The sequence below is a fragment of the Papio anubis genome, chromosome 13 (genome assembly GCF_008728515.1).
Source record: "Papio anubis isolate 15944 chromosome 13, Panubis1.0, whole genome shotgun sequence".
NCBI classification, from domain to species: Eukaryota; Metazoa; Chordata; class Mammalia; order Primates; family Cercopithecidae; genus Papio; species Papio anubis.
Genome location: NC_044988.1, coordinates 94552872 through 94576089, shown reverse-complemented (window position 1 = coordinate 94576089; position 23218 = coordinate 94552872). Strand labels below are relative to the sequence as shown.

The following is a 23218-nucleotide window of genomic DNA, read 5'->3' as shown; positions in this document are numbered from 1 at the left end:
CTGCGTACTTCGTTCAGTTACGTATTGCTTTTTTAGTAGAGCCCGGGGTTTCACCGGTGTTAGCCAGGATGGTCACCACGTCTCTGAGCCTCGTGATCAGCCGTCTGCATTTCGGCCTCCCAAAGAGATGCTGGGATTACAGGCTTGAGCCACAGCCCGGCTAGTGCTTTAGCTAACCTAAAAAGAGCAGTGCTTTGGCTGGGCGTGGTGGCTCACGCCTGTAATCCCAGCACTTTGGAAGGTGGAGGTGGAAGCGGATCATGAGGTCCAGGAGTTTGAGATCAGACTGGCAGCATGGTGAAACCTCACACTCTACTAAAATACAAAATTAGGCGAAGGCGTGGTGATGGCGCCTGTAATCCTAGCTGGGAGGCCCAAGAGGCAGGAGAATTTGCCCGAACCTGGGGCCCGAGGAGGTTGCAGTGAGCTGAGATCACCCACACACATAGCCCAGGCTGACAGTCACGAGGGAACTCCATCTCAAGAGAAAAAAAGCTTTTAATTTTGTCAAGATGAGGAGTAAGGAGGTAGTTATGAAAGGCTATAAAAAAATACAGGCCAGCCGGGCGCTGTGGCTCACACTTGTAATCCCAGCACTTTGGGAGGCTGAGGCAGGTGGATCACCTGAGGTGGGAGTTAGAGACAGCCAGTTCCTGTATTCCCTAGCCTCAGGAGGCTGAGGCAGGAGAATTTGCCCTTTGATCTGGGAGGTGGAGGTTTGCAGTGAGCCAAGATCATGTTGGCCTCCTTGAGTGACAAGCAAGAAAGCTGGATGAAAGAATGTGAAGTCATGTCCAGAGCGTTCTTGACTGAGTGAACAGAGGGAAGTACTCTGCAAAGCCTCAGAGGAGGGGCATGCCCTGGTGGTAGCCCCTGGACCTGGTGAGGGCTGGTGGTGATAAGAACACGGCCTCATGGGAGAGGAGTTAAGCTTCAGGTCTAGCCAATAAATGAAATAAAAATAAGAAAGAAATTGCTTGCTCGTGATTCCCCACCTCCAAAATGCCAAGCCTAAACAATCCCTTTCTTGAAGAAATAGTTAGAAGAAGCCGAACTTCATTAACATTAAAAGCTTTTGCTTTGTCAAAGACCCCGTTAAGAGAATGAGATGATGATCCATGTTCTGGGAGAAAATAAATGTTGTGAAAAACTGATAAAGTATTGTTATCCAAAGCCATGCATGAACTCTTTTTGAATGGAGTTTTGCTCTTGTTGCCCAGGCTGTAGTTCAGTGGCACGATCTCAGCTCACCTCAACCTCTGCTTCCCGGGTTCAAGCGATTCTCCTGCCGCAGCCTCCCGAGTAGCTGGGGTTACAGGCATGCACCACCATGCCCAGCTAATTTTATATTTTTAGCAGAGACGGGATTTCTCTGTGTTGGTCAGGCTGGTCTTGAACTCCTGAACTCAGGTGATCCGACCTCCTCGGCCTCCCAAAGTGCTAGGATTACAGATGTGAGCCACCGTGTCCGGCCTGCAGAGAACTCTTAAAACTCAATAAGAAACTGAACAATCTGATTAAAAAATGGATAAAAGGAAATTGCTGTCACATCATGCCAGTTTTTCAGAGTGGTTGTGCTAAATTTCATTCTCACCACCTAGGTGTGAAAGTGGAAGGCATATCACAATATGTTTTCCTCAATTCTCACAATCTTGCAAGACGTGGCCCATGGACATGGACATGAACATGGAGATCGTAAAATGGAACTTCCAGATTATAAACAATGGAAGATAGAAGAGACACCAGTAAAAACCGTCTAGAAGAAGCTGGCTGCAGGAGGGCTTTGGGATTTATTGGGCTGCAATGAAGCTTGGAGATATGTGGGTGGCTTTGCAGAAATGTTTCCTTTGTTGGTGCATTATTACAAAGATTGAAATGGGAATTTGCTGCATTTGTGGTAGCTGTAGGAGCTGAATATTACCTGGAGTCCCAGAATAAAGATAAGAAGCATCACTGAAGATAATACTGGGAAGTGTCATAGTGGTTTCTTAACTCTCTAAGATTTCCTTGCTATAGCCTACTCACCTGGTTTGTGCCTTAAAGAATATTAGTAAGATATAATAAAGTAAAATAAATACATATATGCCCCCAAAAATGAACAAAAGACACCTCATCAAGGAAGATATAGTGATGACAAATAAGCATATGAAAAGATGCTCTACCTCCTGTGTCATTAGGGAAATGCAAAGTGAAACAACTATGAGATAACCACTATATACGTATTAGAATGGCCAAAATCCAGAACACTAACAGTACCAAGTGCTGATGAAGATGTGGAGCAACAAGAACTCTCATTCATTGCTGATGGGAATGCAAAATGGTACGGCCACTTTGGAAGATGGTTTGGCAGTTCCTTATAAGACTAAACAAACTCTTACCATATTATAATCCAGCAGTCCTGCTCCTTGATATTTACCCAAATGAGTTGTAAACTTATGTTCATACAAAAATGTGTACACAGATTTTTATAGCCACTTTATTCATTGCCAAAACTTGGAAGGAACCAAGATGTCCTTCACTAGGTGGATGGATAAACAAACTGTAATACACCCAGACAATGAAATATTATGCAGTGCTAAGAAGAAATGAGCTATCAAGCCATAAAAAGACATGGAAGAACCTTAAATACATATTACTAAATGAAAGAAACCAACCTGGAAAGGCTATGTATGTATGATTCCAACTATATGACATTTTGGGAAAGGCAAAACTATAGAGACAGTAAAAAGATCAGTGGTTTTCAGAGGTTGGAGGGAGGTGAGTTTGAATAGGTAAAACTATTCTATATGATACTATAACGGTAGGTACATGTCATACAATTGTCAAAACTTATAGAACGTAGAAAAGGAGTAACCCTAATTTAAACAAACTATGGCTTTTGGATGATAATGATGTGTCAGTGTATGCTCATGATTTGTAACAAACGTACCACTTAGGTGTGAGATGTTGATGCGGGGAGGCTGTCTGGGGGAAGAGGCGGGGGTATATGGGAACTCTGTACTTTTTTTCTTTTCTTTTCTTTTTTTTTTTCCCTTTCTATGGAGAACGAGGTCTCTCTATATTGACCAGGGAGGTCTTGAACTCCTGGGCTCGAGCGATCCTCCTGCCTCTGCCTCCCTAAGTGCTGGGATTACAGGCGTGAGCCACTGTGCCGAGCAAGGGAATGCTGTACTTTATGCTCAGTTTCGCTGTGAACCTAAAACTGCTCTAAAAAATAAAGTCTATTTACAGGGGTGAAAAAACAATAAAAAATCTACTTTCCCTGGAGTTCTGTCTCAGTAATGATTATTTCCAGCCTTCTAATTGTTTAAGCCAGAAACCCTGAGTCATCCTTGATTCTTTACTTTCTCTTAACACCTTGTATCCAGTTGGTCATAAATCTAGCAGATGCTACATTCAGATAACATGTGGAATCTATTTTCCCTATTTTTTACTTTTACTACCCTGTCCAAGCCAGTTAACTTTTACTTAGATTATTATAGAAGACACTTAACTGATCTCCCTACTTACAGAGTCTTGCTCTGTTTCCCAGGCTGGAGTGCAGTGGCGTAATCTTGGCTTACAGCAACCTCTGTCTCCTGGGTTCAAGTGATTCTCTTGCTTCATCCTCCCAAGAAGCTGGGATTACAGCCGTGCACCCCCACGCCTGGCTAATTTTTGTATTTTTAGTAGAGATGGGGTTTTGCCATGTTGGCCAGGCTGGTCTTGAACTCCTGACCTCAAGTGATCCGCCCACTTTGGCCTCCCAAAATGCTGGGATTACAGGCAAGAGCCACTCTGCCCAGCTGGCTCCTCGGTTTTATATTTGAATTTTATAATTAATTATAGTTAACCTTTTTATTTCAAAATAACCCAGTTTTCCCCAGTGGTAACATTTTGTAGAACTATAGTGTAATACCACAACCAATACAATGTCAGCCAACATTGACATTGATACAACTCGTGATCTTCAGGTGCAACCTAAGATCATCACCTCATGATGTTCAGATTTCTTCAGTTTTACTTGTGTTTGTGTGTGTGTATGTGTCTCTGTGTGTGTATTCAGTTCTTCACAGTTTTTTTTTTTTTTTTTTTGAGACGGAGTCTCAATCTGTTGCCCACTCTGGAGCGCAGTGGCCGGATCTCAGCTCACTGCAAGCTCCGCCTCCCGGGTTTACGCCATTCTTGTGTCTCAGCCTCCGGAGTAGCTGGAACTACAGGCGCCCGCCACCTAGCCCCGCCACCTAGCCCGGCTAGTTTTTTGTATTTTTTTAGTAGAGACGGGGTTTCACTGTGTTAGCCAGAATCGTCTCGATCTCTTGACCTCGTGATCCGCCCGTCTCGGCCTCCCAAAGTGCTGGGATTACAGGCTTGAGCCACCGCACCCGGCTCTTCACAGTTTTATTGGATAAGGGCTCATGTATCCAACACTACAGTCAAGATACATAACAGTTCATCAACACAAGAATTCCTCATGTTGCCCTTTTATAGACACACCCACTTCCTTCCTGCAGCTGCTGGACCTCTGCAACAACTAACCTGTTCTCCATTTCTTTAATTTTGTCATTTCAATAATGTCATTTAGGCCGGGCGCGGTAGCTCACGCCTGTAATCCCAGCACTTTGGGGAGGTCGAGGCGGGCGGATCACGAGGTCAGGAAATCGAGACCATCCTGGCTAACCCGGTGAAACCCCGTCTCTACTAAAAACAGGAACCTTCAGTGCAAACAAAGCTACACTGAAGCTTTGGACAGTAATGAAGTGTATCAGTGTATGCTCATGATTTTATATAAGCGTCTCCACTTAGGTGAGATGTGTGAATCAGGGAGGCTGTCTGGGGAAGAAATGGGGGTATATAGAGACCTCTGTGCCTTTTTTCTTTTCTTTTTCTTTTCTTTTCTTTTTTTTTTTTTTCCTTCCTGGAACAGATCTCTCTACTCAGCCTTGGGAGGTTCTTGTTCCTGGGCTGGCCGATCCTCCTGCCTCACCCTCCTAAGTGCTGGTTCCTGCATTTGACCCTTCATGGCTCAGGGATGTTGCATGCTTATGCTCAGTTTAAGCTGTAGTTCAAACTTCTCAAAAGCCAGGAGATCTAGCCCCACAGGGTGAAAACAATAAAAAATCCTTTTCCTGGAGTTCTGTCTCAGTAATGATTATTTCCAATAGCTTCAATTGTTTAAGCCAGAGAGCCTAGATCTAATCGCCAGTTCTGCTTTGCCCATATCGAGGACGGGTGTAAATCCCATGGTCACTACATTCAGATAACATGTGGAATCTATTTTCCCCTATTACTTTTGCACTACCCTATCCAAGTAGGTTAACTTTACTTGGATTATTATAGAAGACCTTAACTGATCCTCCTGCTTACAGGGTCAGCCATTTGAGCCTGGAGTGCAGTAGGCGTAATCTTGCCCACAGCAGGGTGACCTCCTCTCCTGGGTTCAAGTGATTCTCTTAGCTACATCCTCCCAAGAAGCTGGGACACAGCCGTGCACCCCCACGCCTGGCTAATTTTTTGTATTTTTAATTAGAGATGGGGTTTTGCCATGTTGGCCAGGCTAGTCTTGAGCTCAATATAAGTGATCTCTGCCTTTGGCCTCCCAAAATGCTGGGATTACTGGGCAAAACCCTCTGCCCAGCTAGGCTCCTGTATTGGTTTTATATTTGAATTTTATGAATTAGTATTAAGATTAGCCTGGCTAAAAATAACCCCAGTTTTCCCCAGTGAAACATTTTGTAGAACTATGGTGCCATCCTTAATAGCCAATGCAATGTCAGCCAGCATTTGACATTTGATGCCTGGCCTTCATTGATCTTCAGGTGCAGCCACTTCTGAGGATTCATGCACCTCATGATGTTCAGATTTCTTCAGTTTACTTGTATTTTGTGTGTGTATATGTCTCTGTAGTATGTGGTCAGTTCTTCACAGTTTTTTTTTTTTGAGGCAGAGTCTCAATCTATTCTTGATCTGGGAGGCGCAGTGGGCAGGATCTCAGCTCACTGGCTCAAGCCTCCTGAGTTGTCCATTCTCTTGCGTCTCAGCCTCCGGGTATGGAACTGGCCATGCTAAAAGCCCGCTTCACCTAGCCGGCTAGTTTTTTGTGATTTTTTTAGTAGAGAGGCCAAGGGGTTTCACTGTGTTAGCCAGGGTCGTCTGCGATCTCTTGACCTAAGTGATCCGCCCATTCACGGCCTCCCAAAGTGCTGGATTACAGGCTTGACCACACCTTGGCTCTTCACAGTTTTGTGGATAGGGCTCATGTGCTAACTAGAACACCTGATCCAAGATACATGAAGTTCATCAACACAATAATTCCTCATGTTGCCTTTTATAGACACCTTCCTTCCTGCAGCTGCTGGACCTCTGCAGCTAGCCTGTTCCTCCATTTCTTCTTTAATTTTATCTGGCTAATAATGTCATTTTAGGCGGTAGCAGTAGCTCCACTTTAGGGAGGCTAAGTGGTGAGATCAAAGTCAGGAAATGAGACCATCTTTGTCTGGCTCTTGGTGAAACCCCATCTCCTACCCCAAAAATGCAAAAAATTAGCAGCGTGGCAGCCGGCCTGTAGTCCCAGCTACTGGGAGGCTAGAGAGGCAGGAGAATGGCGTGAACCAGGAGGCAGGCTTGCATTGAAGCCGATCCCAGCGCCGCCACTGTACTACACTCCAGCCTGCAGGCTGAAATGAGACTCCTCTCAAAAAAAAAAAAAAGAAAAGAAAATGCTCAGTGCATGCTGACAGAGGCGCAGTGACCATCTGCCCTGTAATCCCGGCACTTTGGGAGGCCGAGGTGGTGTGTGAGATCACCTATGAGACAGGGGGTTTGAGACCAGCCTACAGCCAACATGGAGCTACTAAGAATACAAAATTAAGCTGCTTAGTCATGATGGTGTCGCCTGTAATCCCGAGTACTTGGGAGACTGAGGCAGGAATCACTGGTAGGAGAGCGGTTTTGCAGTGTACAAGGATTGTACTCTGGACTCAGCCTGAAACAGAAGCCAGAGACTCATGGAAAAAAAAAAGAGGAGAAAAAGCCAGGCGCAGTGGCTCCATATATAATCCCAGCACTTCTGGGAGGCTGGCCGGGTGGATCACGAGGTCAGGAGATCAGGGACAATGCAGCCTAACATGGTGAAACCCGTCTCTACTAAAGTGCAAAAATTAAGCTAGGTGTGATGGCGCCTGTAGTCCCAGCAGCTACTCCGGGAGGCTGAGGCAGGAGAATGCTCGGCGTGAACCTGGAGGCATGGGCTGCGATGAGCTGAGATAAGCCCTGCACTCTAGCCTGGAGTGACGAGTCTGCGAGACAAGCGTCTCAAGGAAAAAAAAAGAAAGGAAAGAATGTTATACAAGTCCAGATTCACACCAAGTACTCTGTAACCTTTGGGATAGTTTGACTTTGTTTTTGCTCAACCTAAATACCTTCCAAAGTGAGAATCCAGGTTGTTGTGTGGCAGTATTCATTTATTTTTATCGCTAAGTAGTAGTACATGGTGTGGACGTACCGAAATTTGTTTAACCATTCACTCATTGAAGGATATCTGATTTGTTTCTAGTTTTGGGCTATTATGAATTAGGCTTCTGTGAGTATTTATATACAGATTTTGAACATGTTTTTATTGCCAAGACTACAATTGCTGGGTCAAATGGTAAGTCTGTGGTTTGCAATTTACTTTTAAAATTACCGGATAAAAACCTTCTACCGGCCGAGCACGCGCCTGTAATCCCAGCACCTTGAGAGGCTGAGGTGGGTGGATCACCTGAGGTCAGGAGTTCAAGACCAGCCTGGCCAACATGTTAAAACCCCGTGTCTACTAAAAATACAAAAATTAGCCGGATGTGGTGGCACACGCCTGTAACCCCAGCTACTTGGGAGGCTGAGGCAGGAGAATTGTTTGAATCTGGGAGACGGAGGTAGAAGTGGGCCAAGATGGTGCCACTGCACTTCAGCCTGGGAGATAGAGCGAGACTCCATTTCAAAAAAAAAACAAAACAAAAAACAGGTTTTTTTTTTTTTTGTGGTGAAAAGCATCATTTTACAGTTCTTGTAAAGCTGTCTGTCTCCTGGAACCTAGTGTCTCTGTAGGTAGTTTGCATTGCATTAAGAATTCTGTATGACAGCTGGCAGAAATCCAACACCTGAATTATCACAGGGTACTTTCCTTTCCAATCAAAAAGTACACTTGGGCTTTCTAAGTATTAGACCTGGTATTTTTCTTTTTTGGTATTTTATCTTTAGTTTTGATGTTGTAGTAAATGTTTGCCTTTTATTTTCTCTTTTTACAGCGGCTATGTGACTATGTTTGTGACCTCCTCTTAGAAGAGTCAAATGTTCAGCCAGTATCAACACCAGTAACAGTGTGTGGAGATATACATGGACAGGTAAAATTTCATGAGCAGATTTTTAAGCTTTGTACTGTCCATGATCCATGTGTGTTTTCACATGTGCTACAAAATTAACAACAACATCAACAAACACAACTGGTGGTAAGCTAGGTTGCCTCAGTCTCTGTGACACTAATGATTCCTGGTTTACATTTTTGGTGAATAAAAGCAGTGGTCAAATTAGTTATGGAGTTTGTTGATATTACATTTGTGAAGTGAATAATGCAGCATTATTTTTCTGTGGAATGGTGGGAGTGGGTAGAAAATAAAAAGTACAAACATATACTGCTCATAATAACTATGATTAACAGGAGATGTTTTGGTGTTAGGCACTTTTTTCATTCAATTAATTTCTGTTCTGCTGTCATATATTGTTGAAAATGTATCATTTCTTTAGTGGGAATGAGAATAGCAAAGGTACAGAAAAATAAAATTGCTGGTCCATGATGTCACAGCAAATCACTGGTGAATGAACTAGAAAATATTTAGTTCAATTTCTCATCTGCTGGGTGTTTGTTTGTAAGAATTTCAAAGCAGTGCCTGGCGTGGTGGCTCATGCCTGTAATCCCAGCACTTTGGGTAGCTGAGGCTGCTGGGTCGCAAGGTCAGGAGTTTGAGACCAGCCTCACCAACATAGTGAAACCCCGTCTCTACTGAAAATACAAAAAAATTCGCTGGGCATGGTGGCGCGTGCCTGTAATCCTAGCTACTCGGGCTGAGGCAGTAGAAGCACTTGAATCTGAGAGGCGAAGGTTGCAGTGAGCCAAGACCGCACCACTGCACTCCAGCCTGGGCAACAGAGTGAGACTCTGTCAAAAAAAAAATTTTTTTTTCAAAGCATTAACAGGAGGGGCATACCTCATATTTAGATCCTGTTGTCAGTGTTTAGCCTCATGTATATTTGTAGAATTTTTTCACTGGGAAATGAAAGCTGAACAGATTACTCATAGAGTGCTATATGCATATACTATAGTTGGGGCTGTAAGACTTAATAATACATTGCAAAACAATGTAGTCTTTAAAGGATGCCAACAGGACTTACGGTCGCCTGTGCAATTTCCCTGCCTTAAATATGACTATGTAAATGAGCAGAAATGTGTGTAAATTGGCTCTGATTAGGGACTGCTCCACGAGTAAAGTCTTGTTTTGGCTACTTACAGGCTGATTTTTTGGTTTTTCAAGGTGTTTTCTGCATCAGTTGAGATTAAAAAAAAATCTGACACTTGCATGTCATCACCTCCTAGATAGAGGTCCCATTATGTCATCTTTAATCTGTTAAAATTACAGTTTTTTAGAGTAGACTTTAGGAATTGATTTCCTAAAATTTCCGTGTAACTTCTCTCTAAAAATAAACATTTGTATTTTGCTAACATAAAGGATATTAATATAAGCAGTGTTTTAACACATTCCTGAAAACTGGAATAAACCAAGTCATGTTTTCCCTTAGTTGTAGTGTTAAAACTGAGGGGTTACCTGTGTTATCAAGGACTTTTTAAGATGTGAATTACAGCCATGATCAAAGGTCAGAAAGTTAGAGACCAACCTCGAGCTACTAAAATTAGAAGCATAAGATTGAACTTTTGTATTATATATACCTTCAGTCAAATGTACAGTTATTGCTAACATTTATCTTGTGTTTTGAGGTTAACAAAGTACTTTTTCACATATTCTGCATCAGTTTTTTCCCAAGAGTCCTATGAGATAGTATTATTTTGTAGACAATGAAAGGGAGACTGAAAGATTGAAGAAATAGCCCAAACTCACACACAGCCACTGCAGGGCAGATTGAGGTTTGAAACTAATTTGGGTTTCTGTTGTACATGTTATTTTAAGACCACCACCAAACTGTTAACAATTGTTTATGTTGTATATGTTCCTTAAAAACAATTGCACCAGGCGCGGTGGCTCACGCCTGTAATCCCAGCACTTTGGGAGGCCGAGGCGGGCAGATCACAAGGTCAGGAGTTTGAGACCAGCCTGGCCAACATGGTAAAACCCCGTCTCTACTAAAAATGCAAAAATTAGCCAGGCGTGGTGGTGCGTGCCTGTAATCCCAGCTACTCGGGAGGCTGAGGCAGGAGAATCGCTAGAGACTGGGAGGCGGAGGTTGCAGTGAGCCGAGATCGTGCCATTGCACCCCAGCCTGGGCAAGAGAGTGAGACTCCATCTCAAAAAAAAAAAAATAGGCGGGACGTGGTGGCTCATATTTGTAATCTCAGCACTTTGGGAGGCTGAGGTGGGTAGATCACGAGGTCAAGAGATTGAGACCATCCTGGCAAACATGGTGAAATCCCATCTCTACTAAAAATACAGAAATTAACCAGGTGTGGTGGCAGGTGCCTGTAATCGCAGCTACTTGGGAGGCTGAGGCAGGAGAATCGCTTGAACCTGGGAGGCAGAGGTTGTGGTGAGCCGAGATTGCACCATTGCACTCCAGCCTGGGCAACAAGAGTGAAACTCCGTCTCAAAAAAAACAAAAAACAAACACACACACAAAAAATGATTACTAATCAGAAACATGGGATTTGAGCCTCTAAATAGCTATTGACTGATTAAATACAATGTAAAATATATCCTTTGGGACTTATCTTCCTCTGGGGCCTGTTCTGGAATTGCAGGATTGGGTTTTGGGTATGAATAAACATGTTAGCGAGCATGTTGTGCTGAGAAGCATTGAAGCTGTGTAATATAGTGAGGAGTTATAGATTTCAGTGTCAGATACAACTTGGTTTAAATCTTGGCTTGGCTATATGTTAGCTATTTAAGAAGCCATTTCAGCTAGCTCACAAATTTTTTAAGTGTGGCCTGTGGACCCTTGGGTCTCTAAGGAGGTACAGAGGCAATGGAGGGTTAAATTGCTCATGCCTTAGCATGAATCAAGGGAAAAACACTAGAATAAGCTGATTATCATTGAGTTCTTCACCAACATGCCTGCATAGTAAAATAAAATGCCAGTTTCACTTAACTCTCAATCCTTTAGAATATATATTATTTAAAAAGTCTGGCTGGGCGTGATGGCTCATGCCTATAATCCCAGCACTTTGGGAGGCTAAGGTGGGAGGATCGCTTGAAGCCGTGGGTTCTAGACTAGCCTGGGCAACCCAAGTGAGACCCCCCCCATCTCAAACTCCTGACCTCAGGTGATCCACCTGCCTCAGCCTCCCAAAGTGCTGGGATTACAGGTGTGAGGCACTGCATCCAGCCTGAGACTCCCCACGTCTTAAAAAAAAACCAACGTTTAAAAAAAAAAAATTTTTTTTTTTTTGAGACAGAGTTTTTCTCTTGTCCAGGCTGGAGTGCAGTGGTGTGATTGTGCAATGGCACAATCTTGGCTCACTGCAACCTGCAACCTCTGCCTCCCGGGTTCAAGTAATTCTCTTGCCTCCGCCTCCTGAGTAGCTGAGATTACAGGAATACGCCACCATGCCTGGCTAATTTTTTTGTAGTTTTAGTTGAGATGGGGTTTTTCCATGTTGCCCAGGTTGATCTTGAACCCCTGACCTCATGTGATCCTCCTGTCTTGGCCTCCCAAAGTGCTGGGACTACAGGCGTGAGCCACCTTGCCCAGCCTTTCTTTCTTTCTTTTGAGGGGGGACAGGGTCTCGCTATGTCACCCAGGCTGGAGTGCAGTGGTGTGATCTCAACTCAGTGCAGCCTCTGCCTTCCAGGTTCAAGTGATTCTTGTGCCTCATCATTCTGAGTAGCTGAGACTACAGGTGTGCACCACCACGCCTGGCTAATTTTTGTATTTTTAGTAGAGATGGGATTTTACCATGTTGGCCAGGTTGGTGTCGAACTCCTGGCATCTTGTGATCCACCTGCCTCAGCCTCCCAAAGTGCTGGGACTACAGGTATGAGCCACTGCACCTGGCTCCCATCTCTTTAAAAAAAAAAAAAAAATTAGCCAGGTTTGGTGGTCTGAATCTGTAAGTCCTAGCCACTCAAGAGGCTAAGGTGGTGGGAGCATTGCTTGAGCCCAGGAGTTTGAGGCTGCAGTCAGCTATTATTGTGCCACTGCACTCCAGCCTGGGCAACAGAGTGAGACCCCATCTAAAAAGAAAAAGAAAAAAGTCTGTGTGATGAAATGGGAAGTATGCGTAAAGCATATCTGCTGCATGCTAAAGAAAGATGGTTTACTCAAGGAAAAGTACTTGTGGGTTGGTCACGGTGGCTCACACCTGTAATCCCAGCACTTTGGAAGGCCAAGACAGGCAGATCACCTGAGGTCAGGAGTTCAAGATCAGCCTGGCCAACATGGCAAAACCCCATCTTTACTACAAAATACAAAAATTAGCCAGGTGTGGTGGCGGGTGCCCGTAATCCCAGCTAGTCAGGGGCTAAGGCAGGGAAAATTGCTTGAACCCGGGAGGCGGATGTTGCAGTGAGCTGAGATAGCACCATTGCACTCCAGCCTGGGTGACTGAGTGCGACTCTGTCTCAAAACAAAAAAACAAAAAAACAAAAAAAAAAAAAACCCAAAAGAAAAGGAAAGAAAAGTACTTGTGAAATTCTTTGAGTCATGAGTTAAAATAACTGCTTTTTTATGGAACACTATTTTTACTTGAGAATGACTGACGAACTGTGATTATTTAGACTTGGGTATTTGGCAACTATATTTGCAAAAGTGAAGGAAGTGAGCCAGTCACTTCAAGAGAACAATTGACAGTATTTGTTGCCGATGACGAAAATTGAATTTACTAATGAAAAATAGGAATTTTGGAAAATCTGAGTCCACCACTATGAGGCTAACAGTTTCCGATACTTTCCTGAGATGAGATGAGAAGTGATATTAACAAATATGGTTTTTTGATGATATAAAATGCAATGTCATTTTCATTTTTCAAATTTCTAGTTTACCATTTACTCAAAGTGTAAGATAACTAATGTAACAGAGTATGAAAGTTCACTGTTATAGGCCGGGCGCGGTGACTCACACCTGTAATCCCAGCACTTTGAGAGGCTGTGGCAAGCGGATCGCTTGAGCCCAGGAGTTTGAGACCAGCCTGAGTAACATGGTGAAACCCTGTCTCTACTAAAAGTACAAAAATTAGCCAGGTGTGGAGGTATGTGCCTGTAATCTCAGCTACTCAGGTGACTGAGGCATGAGAATTGCTTGAACCTGGGAGGTGGAGGTTGCACTGAGTCGAGAATGTGCCATTGCACTCCAGCCTGGGCAATAGAGCTAGACCCTATCTCAAAAAAAAAAAAAAAGAAAAAGAAGATCACTGTTATGGCTTCAGATTTCATACTGCGATTAACTTTTAAGTTTCATAAACTGCCACTTGTCAAATATTGGTACAGTATTAAAAGAATACGCAGTTACCTGAAAATGTTATTAAAATACTCTTTCCTTTTGTAACTGCTTATCTGTGTGAAGCTGGATTTTCCTCATCTGCTTTACTCAATATATCCCAACAGACTGAATGCTGAGGCAAGTTATATGACTAACCATGTTCTATTTAGCCAGACATTAAAGAGATTTGTGAAAATGTAAAACAATGTGAGTTCTCCTCTTACTAAACAATTTTTATTTTATTTAAAATGTGTTTGTGATACTTTTTGATGGGTATGTTATTGATTTTTTTTTTGAGATGGAGTTTCACTCTTGTCACCCAGGCTGGAGTGTAATGGTGTGATCCTGGCTCACTGCAACCTCAGCCTCCGAGGTTCAAGTGATTCTCCTGCCTCAGCCTCCCAAGTAGCTGAGATTACAGGTGTGAGTCACCATGCCTGGCCTGTGTTATTAATTTTTAAAAATTAATTTAAATATTTAAAACTTCTGAGTTTTAATCTCTAATATGGTAAATACCGATTTGTAAAACTTACATAACAGATTTTGAGGACTTCTAGTTTTTAAGATCACAAATGAATCCTGAAACCAAAAAGTTTGAGAACTACTGGGCACACTGGATGTTTCCTTGCCTCTGATGAAAAAAAATTCCACTTCTCAGACGGGCGCAGTGGCTCATGCCTGTAATCCCAGCACTGTGGGAGGCCGAGGGCCATGACCACGCAGATCGGCGAGATCGAGACGACGTGGCCAACATGGCAAACCCCATCTCTACTAAAATACAAAAGTAGCTGGGTGTGTGGTAGCACATACCTATATCTTCAGAATCGCTCAGGAGGCTGAGGCAGCAGAATTGCTTGAACCCGAGGCAGAGGCTGCAGTGAGCTGAGATCACACCACTGCACTCCAACTGGCACAGAGTGAGACTCTGTCTCCAAAAAAAAAAAAAAAACTACCTTCCAGGCTGGGTAAAGTGGTACATACCTGTAGTTCCAGCTACTCAGGAGGCTGAGGTGGAGGATAAGCTTGATCCCAAAAATTTGAGACCAGCCTGGGCAATATAGTGAGACTCTACCTAAAAACAACAGAGGACAAAAAAAAAATCTACTTCTCAAGATTGTTTTTGGTTTAAAATGGGAGCAGAGTGTCTGAACTATGAAAAACATAGAGTAGCTGGGTGCAGTGGCTCACGCCTGTAATCCTAGCACTTTGGGAGGCCGAGGCCGGTGGATTACCTGAGGTCAGGGGTTTAAGACCAGCCTGGCCAATGTGACAAAACCCTTTCTCTACAAAAAAATACAGAAATTAGGCAGGTGTAGTGGGCCATGCCTGTAGTCCCTGCTACTCGGGAGGCTGAGGCAAGAGGGTTGCTTGAACCTGGGAGCCTGAGGCAGCAGTGAGCCAAGATTGCACCACTGAACTCCAGCCTGGGTAACAGAGCGTGACTCCATCTCAAAAAATAAAAAAAGAGGGAGAGAGAGAGACATAGAGTAGACGGTAGATTTTATTTGACGATGAGGTAGGTGCCTAGTAATGTAGGATGAAAGTAGGGCTGGACGCGGTGGCTCACACCTGTAATCCTAGCGTTTGGGAGACCCAAGTGGGTGGATCACCTGAGGTCAGGAGTTCGAGATCTACCTGGCCAACATGGTGAAACCCCGTCTTTACTAAAAACACAAAAATTAGTGGGGGTGCGGTGGCAGGCACCTATAATCCTATCTACTCGGGAGGCTGAGGCAGGAGAATCAGTTGAACCCGGGAGGTGGAGGTTGCAGTGAACTGAGATCGTGCCATTGCTCTCCAGCCTGGGCAACAAGAACAGAACTCCATCTCAAAAAAAAAAAGGAAAAGAATTGCCCAAGTTCTCAGGAAATGGGAACCTATGTATCACTGACACAGAATATTTGTCTGCCTGTATGTCTGGTAAATATAGACTTTAAAAGCTTTTGTTTAAGAACAGATATCTGGCCGGGTGTGGTGGCTCACGCCTGTAATCCCAACACTTTGGGAGGCCAAGGTGGGCAGATCACGAGGTCAGGAGTTCAGGACCAGCCTGACCAACATGATGAAACCCCATCTCTACTAAAAATACAAAAATTAGCTGGGCCTGTTGTCATGCTCCTGTAATCCCAGCTACTCAGGAGGCTGAGTCAGGAGAATCGCTTGAACCTGGGAGGTGGAGGTTGCAGTGAGCCGAGATCATGCCATTGCACTCCAGCCTGGGCAACAGAGTGAGACTCCGTCTCAGAAAAAAAAAAAAAAAAAAGAACAGATATCTGTAAACATCAATAGAAAAGTTTAAGGATACTCTTCTACCATATTTTTATAAAAAACCTGACTTTTAAAACTTTTTAAATGTTCACTTCCTGACTTCGTGTATATACCTACTCAATTTTTTACATAATGGAATTGTATAGTTATATTATAGGTATTGTTTTGTGTTCCATTCTTTTCCCTAGTGATTTTTGCATTTTGCTACGTGGTTTTCATCATAATTATTATTCGTGACCTCGTAAGGTCCTTGAGTTGCTAGATCTTAATTTAAGATACTCACTTACGTTAGTCATGAAGGCTGTTTCTTTTGATTTTTTAAATGATGTCATAACACTTTTTTTTTTTTTTTTGAGACAGAATCTTGCTCTGTCATCCAGGCTGGAGTACAATGGCACCATCCTGGCTCACTGCAACCTCTGTCTCCCGGGTTCAAGTGATTCTCCTGCTTCAGCTTCCCTAGGTAGCTGGGACTACAGGTACCCGCCGCCACGTCTGACTAATTTTTGTATTTTTAGTAGAGACTGGGTTTTGCCCTGTTGGCCAGGCTGGTCTCTAACTCCTGACCTCAGGTGATCCACCCACCTCAGTGTCGTAAATTGCTGGGATTACTATGAGTGAGCCACCACACCCGGCCCACATTTTTTTTATTTTTTATTTTTTTTGAGACGAGGTCTTGCTTTTTCACCCAGGCTGGAGTGCAGTGGCGTGATCCTGGCTCACTGCAACCTCCACCTCTCAAGTTCAAGTGATTCTCCAGCCTCAGCCTCCCAAGTAGCAGGGATTGATTACGGGTGCCCACCACCACGCCCGGCTAATTTTTGTATTTTTAGTAGAGATGGGATTTCACCATGTTAGACCCAGCTGGTCTCGAACTCCTGACCTCAGGTGATCCACCTGCCTCGGCCTCCCACAGTGCTGGGATTACAAGTGTGAGCCACCACCATTCCCGGACCATAACACGCTTTTTTTTTTTTTTTTTGAGACGGAATCTTGCTTTGTTGCCCAAGCTCGAGTGCAGTGGCATGATCTTGGCTCATTGCAACCTCTGCCTCCTGGGCTCAAGCAATTCTTGTGCCTCCGCTACCCAAGTAGCTGGGATTACAGGTGCAGGCCACCATGCCTGGATAATTTTTGTATTTTTAGTAGAGATGGGATTTCACCACGTTGACTAAGCTGGTCTGGAACTCCTGACCTCAAGTGATCCACCTGCCTGGGACTCCCAAAGTGCTGGGATTACAGGCGTGAGCTCCCGAAGTTCAGGGATTACAGGTGTGAGCAGCCCGGCCTGTTAGCTAATTTTCAGAAGATAGATACATTTTATACCTATCTAAAGTTTTTTTTTTTTTTGGTCTGACTTTTTAGACTGATGGAACATTGTTATAAAGGGTGTTACTTTATTTCTTTCAGTAGTTAATATTTCACTTTCAGTTTTCTTCACTTTGACTAAGATTCCTAGTAAGTGTTTAAAGCTTAAATGATAATTTTATTTCAACTGTAAAAGATGAATGTGTTAGAAATAGTTAGTTGTAGTTGGTCCAATGTATTATAGTCAGTTCCCTTAATCCAAAATAATTTTTTTTCCAGAAAAACTGTAATGCTTTCTTTGGAAATTAGAGCTAGGATAATAATCGAGTTGATTGAAATTTGACAAATGCACAATTTGCGAGTTACCACATTTCAGTCAAATAGAAATATGATGAAATATGATTGGGTGTTGCCGGGCACGGTGGCTTAAGCCTGTAGTCCCAGCACTTTGGGAGGCCGAGGTGGGTGGATCATGAGGTCAGGAGATCGAGGCCATCCTGGCTAACACGGTGAAACCCCCGTCTCTACTAAAAATACAAAAAAAAAAAAAAAAAAAAAGCAAGCCAGGCATGGTGGTGGACGCCTGTAGTCCCAGCTACTTGGGAGGTTGAGGCAGGAGAATGGCATGAACTCGGGAGGAAGAGCTTGCAGTGAGCTGAGATGGCCACTGCACTCCAGCCTGGGTGATAGAGCAAGATTCTGTCTGAAAAAAGCAGCTATATCGGGCACATGGCCTCGTGACTTGTAATCCCAGCATTTTGGGAGGCTGAGGTGGGAGAATTGCCTGAAGCCAGTAGTTTGAGACTAGCTTGGGCAAAAAAGGGAGGCCCTGTCTCTATAAAAATTTGCTGGGCGCCGGGCGCGGTGGCTCACGCCTGTAATCCCAGCACTTTGGGAGGCCGAGGCGATCACAAGGTCAGAGATCGAGACCACGTGTGAAACCCCGCCTCACTAAAAAATACAAAAAATTAGCCGGGCTGGGTTGTATGCCTGTAGTCCCAGCTACCTCGGCAGGCTGAGGTAGGAGATTCATGGAACTGGAGGCGGAGCCGCAGTGAGCTGAGATCCGCCACTGCACTCCAGCCTGGGCTGAGCGCAGACCCCGCCTCAAAAAAAAAAAAAAAAAAAAAAAACACAGCATGGTGGTGTAAAACGTCCTAGCTGGCTGAGGTGAGGGCAAGGTAGAGCATCTACTTGAACCCAGGAGTTTGAGGCTGCAGTGAGTTATGATTGCATCACTCCATTCCCGCCTGGGTAACAGAGCCAGACCCTGTCTTAAAAAAGAAACAAAAAATGATGAAATATGTAATTTTTTTTTTAACTGATCATTGAGAAGAGACTCCATGGCTGTGGAGCCTGAGGGTACATGACCCTTAACTGTAGAATATGGGAATATCTCTGTATGACACTGTGAAGTGTCATGTAAGTTCACTTTGGAAGAAAAAGAGATATCCACTTGTTTCCTTAATCTCTTGTCTCATTAAAATAGATACAGAATTTGGGTTGGCTGTTAGATTAGCTTACTGAGAAATTAGACAATTTGTAAAGGATGTCAGAATTCTCAAGAGATAGATGGGGAGATGTATGAAAGAAAATGAGAAAGGGAGCCTATGATAATGATCTAGTAGTGGTTTTATGGTAACTGAGCTTTATTTGGTGCTTTTTTTAGTCGTGAGAACTGTGTGCTTGGCAGTTTGGCTTACACTTTATTTCTTAAAAATGTAAATATTTGGAGTCCTCTTAACTGCTTCTTTACACATTTCACTCTCAGTTTTGTTGTTTTGCTTCTTAACAGGAATTTGTAATCAGCATATATTGCATTTCTTTTATAGTTTTATGACCTTTGTGAACTGTTCAGAACTGGAGGTCAGGTTCCTGACACAAACTACATATTTATGGTATGTAAACACCACTGATATCAAGTGCTTGTTTAACATGGAAAGGATCTGACTTATTAAATGTAAATTGCATAATAATTTTTTGCCATGTGACAGTCCCCATTTCAGTATATGAAAAGGTGTGTATTAGTCCATTTTCATGCTGCTTATAAAGACATACCCGAGACTGGGCAAGTATAAAATAAAGAGGTTTAATGGACTTACAGTTTCACATGGCTGGAGAGGCCTCATAATCATGCAGAAGGCAGGCAGGACCACGTCACATCTTACATGGATGGCAGCAGGCAAAGAGAGAGAGAGAGACTGTGCAGGGAACTCTTGTTTTTAAAACCATCAGATCTCACGAGACTTACTATCATGAGAACAGCACAGGAAAGACTTGCCCCCATGGTTCAATTACTTCCCACCGAGTCCCTCCCACAACATGTGGGAGTTCAAGATGAGATTTGGGTGGGGACACAGCCAAACCATATCAAAGTGATTGTGTACTTTTCTACATTTAACTATGTCCTCTAATTAATTGCCTTAGTAAGCCACTGTAGATAGGGTTGGGTAATAGCTATCAGTAATGAGTGGGCATAAAAATAACCCAGAACCCCTGGTTTAAGGCATAAATCTTCAATTGACTATTATTTATTCAAACTTTTCGAGCATTCATTTTTATCTCTTGTTAATCTATGGATGGATGAATATACATACATACACATTTGCTATTAAGGTAGATGTTTGCTTTTCTTTTGGAATGTAGTGTTACTGTTGAACTTTTTCTGGATCCTTCTCTCATTATCTTTCCTTCTGAAAGTTTCTGGGTCACTTTCTTTTTTTTTTTTTTTTTTTTGAAATGGAGTCTCGCTCTGTTGCCAGGTTGGAGTGCAGGTGTGATCAGCTTATTGCTACCTCTGCCTTCCGGGTTCAAGTGATTCTCTTGCCTCAGCCTCCTGAGTAGCTGGGATTACAGGCGCGTGCCACCATGCCCAGCTAATTTTTGTATTTTTACTAGAGACGGGGTTTCACCATGTTGGCCAGGATGGTCAGGATCTCTTGACCTCCTAATCTGCTGGCCTCGGCCTCCCAAGGTGCTGGGATTACAGACATGAGCCACCGCACTTGGCCACTTTTCTTTCAGTTGTTTTCCTATTGGTGTAATATTGGCCCAAGTCAGATATTAATGGGAAGTGTAAATAGTATATTATCATATATGGTTGTTAAATGCAAAACTGAACCTAGAACGCTGTTATAATTATGGTATTTGTTTTTACAAAAAAATTTTTTTTCTTCAAGTAGGCAGCTCTTCCAATACAGTTAAAATGATTTCTTAAAATAGAAAATTATTTTATCTGGGCATGGTGGTGCACACCTGTAGTCCCAGCTACTTGGAGGCTGAGGTGGGATGATTGTTTAGGCTCAGGAGTTCTAGACCAATCTGGGCAACATAGTGAGACCCCCATCTCTAAAAAAAAAAAAAAAATTGAATTTTTAAAAATTAAATTACTTAAAAAATACTGGTTAACAGATGACCAAATCAACTAATGTAGGTAATAGAGGATTGAAAAAAATGGTGGTTTTGCCAGGTATGGTGGCTCACACCTATAATCCCAGCACTTTGGGAGGCCGAGGTGGGCAGATCACAAGGTCAGGAGTTTCAGACCAGCCTGACCAACATGGTGAAACCCCTGTCTCTGCTAAAAATAGAAAAATTAGCCAGGTGTGGTGTCGGTGTGCGCCTGTAATCCCAGCTACTCAGGAGGCTGAGGCAGGAGAATCACTTGAACCCAGGAGGTGGAGGTTGCAGTGAGCCGAGATTGCGCAACTGCACTCCAGCCTGGGTGACAGAGTGATACTCTGTCTCGAAAAAAAAAAAGCGAGAAAATGGTGGTTTTTCAGGGAAAGTTCTTGAGAGAATGGCACAGCAGATTCTTGTAGGTTTCCCTGGAGTCCAAAATCTTGTTTCTATAAACATTTAATAGAAACAGTTTGTTTACTTCTATTTAAATTTTTGTTAAAATCAAATTTCCAAATATTTCAGTATGTAACTTTTTATTGTAGTTATGAACCATGAGTTTGTGCAGTTTGATGTAATTTGAAAAGAATATTATGGCTATTGTATTGTTTGTAACTGTACACTTTTACTTCACAGGGTGATTTTGTAGACAGAGGTTACTATAGTTTGGAGACCTTCACTTACCTTCTTGCATTAAAGGCTAAATGGCCTGATCGTATTACACTTTTGAGAGGAAATCATGAGAGTAGACAGATAACACAGGTCTATGGATTTTATGGTAAGAACTCCTATTTCTCTGATTCTGAATATTATTTTACTTTCCTCTTTGGAAAACAAAGCTACACAAGTCATACACATGCTTTATGTATATTATTTTCCCCACATCCTCACTCCTTCACTCCTCCCCAACAATTGAAAATCTTATGCTGGAGAGATTACTGTTAACTTTTTGGTGTGCATCTTTCTAGATCTGTGCCTCAAAGTGTAGTCCTTAGTTTATCTTGCTGGAATCACCTGGGTTCTCATTAAAAATGTAGATTGTGGGCTGGATGGGGTGGCTCACACCTGTAATCACAGCACTTTGAGAGGCTGAGGCAGGCGGATCACAAGGTCAGGAGATCGAGACCATCCTGGCCAATATGGTGAAACCCCGTCTCTTCTAAAAATACAAAAATGAGCTGGGCGTGGTGGTGCATGCATGTAATCCCAGTTACTCGGGAGGCTGAGGCAGGACAGTCACTTGAACCAAGGAGTCGGAGGTTATGGTGAGCCAAGATCACGCCATAGCACTCCAGCCTGGCGACATAGTGAGCCTCCGTCTCAAAAAAACAAAACAAAACAAAACAAAAATGTAGATTGCTGGGCCTCACCACAGATTTATTAATCAAAATATTTTGGAGTGGGAATCTAGAATCTGCTGAAGGTGAATGTTCTGCACAAATTGGAGAGTCCATTCTCATCTATTTTGTGTGTGTGTGTATTTATGTGTGTTTATATATGTACAAACACACACTAAAATGGGGTCATACCTGAATTTTTGACTTTATTGTCATGTTTATAGCTGCATCATATACCATATGGATGTACCATAATTGATGTATCAGTTTTTTCTCTATCATTGGACTTTAGAGTTGTTTTTAAGCTGCTATTACACATCCTTTTACATATATCTCTGTATGCTCACTCCAGAGAATGCTAGGACCTCAGGGATCAGAAGCAGAACTTAGTCATAAAAAGCAAAATAGGCCAGGCGCAGTGGCTCACCCCTGTAATCCCAGCACTTTGGGAGGCCGAGGCGGGTGGATCACCTGAGGTCAGGAGTTTGAGACCAGTCTGACCAACTAAACCCCGTCTCTACTGAAAATACAAAAGTTAGCCGGGCATGGTGGTGGGGGCCTGTAATCCCAGCTACTTGGGAGGCTGAGGCAGGGAGAATTGATTGAACCCAGGAGGTGGAGGTTGCAGTGAGCCAAGATTGCACCATTGCACTCCAGTCTGGGCAACTGAGCGAGACTATGTCTCAAGAAAGAAAAAAAAGCAAAATAGCTACTTCTCTAAAACTTTTATTTGGTTGAAAGTTACAGAGAGAGAGAGAGAGAGCGCTTATTAGGAACCCCCTTGAAGGAAATATAATTATCAAGATTATGAATTTGGATTTTCCTTGAGCACAATTAAGGCAGATATTGAGAGATTAAACATTAATTGCAGAACCCTTTAGTTTTAAATTTTATATTTTGAATTATCTTCTGTCATTATAAAGATAGGCTGGGCTGGGCGTGTTGGCTCATGCCTGTAATCCCAGCACTTTAGGAGGCCGAGGCAGGCAGATCATGATGTCAGGAGATTGAGACCATCCTGTCTAACATGGTGAAACCGCGTCTCTACAAAAAATACAAAAATTAGCTGGGCATGGTGGCGCTTGCCTGTAGTCCCAGCTACTCGGGAGGCTGAGGCAAGAGAATCGCTTGAACCTGGGAGGTGGAGGTTGCAGTGAGCTGAGATTGTGCCATTGCACTCCAGCCTGGGTGACAGAGCGAGACTCTGTCTCAAAACAAAACAAAGATACTCTGAACTCTCTTACTCTTCA

The 23218-nt window shown here is 43.2% G+C and overlaps 1 protein-coding gene and 1 pseudogene across 2 annotated transcripts in view; both read left to right on the top strand.

The window, feature by feature from the left end:
* The window catches only part of PPP6C (protein phosphatase 6 catalytic subunit), a 40922-nt gene that overhangs the window by 8202 nt on the left and 9502 nt on the right, over window positions 1-23218 (top strand). The window contains exons 2-4 of one of the 2 annotated variants that reach the window (XM_003911951.3): window positions 8265-8360; window positions 19065-19130; window positions 21268-21409. In XM_003911951.3, the coding sequence (XP_003912000.1) occupies window positions 8265-8360; window positions 19065-19130; window positions 21268-21409 (304 nt within the window). The remainder of the gene's footprint in view (window positions 1-8264; window positions 8361-19064; window positions 19131-21267; window positions 21410-23218) is intronic. The other variant, XM_021927667.2, reaches the window with a different exon arrangement.
* Window positions 1437-2583, top strand: LOC108582471 (annotated as a pseudogene).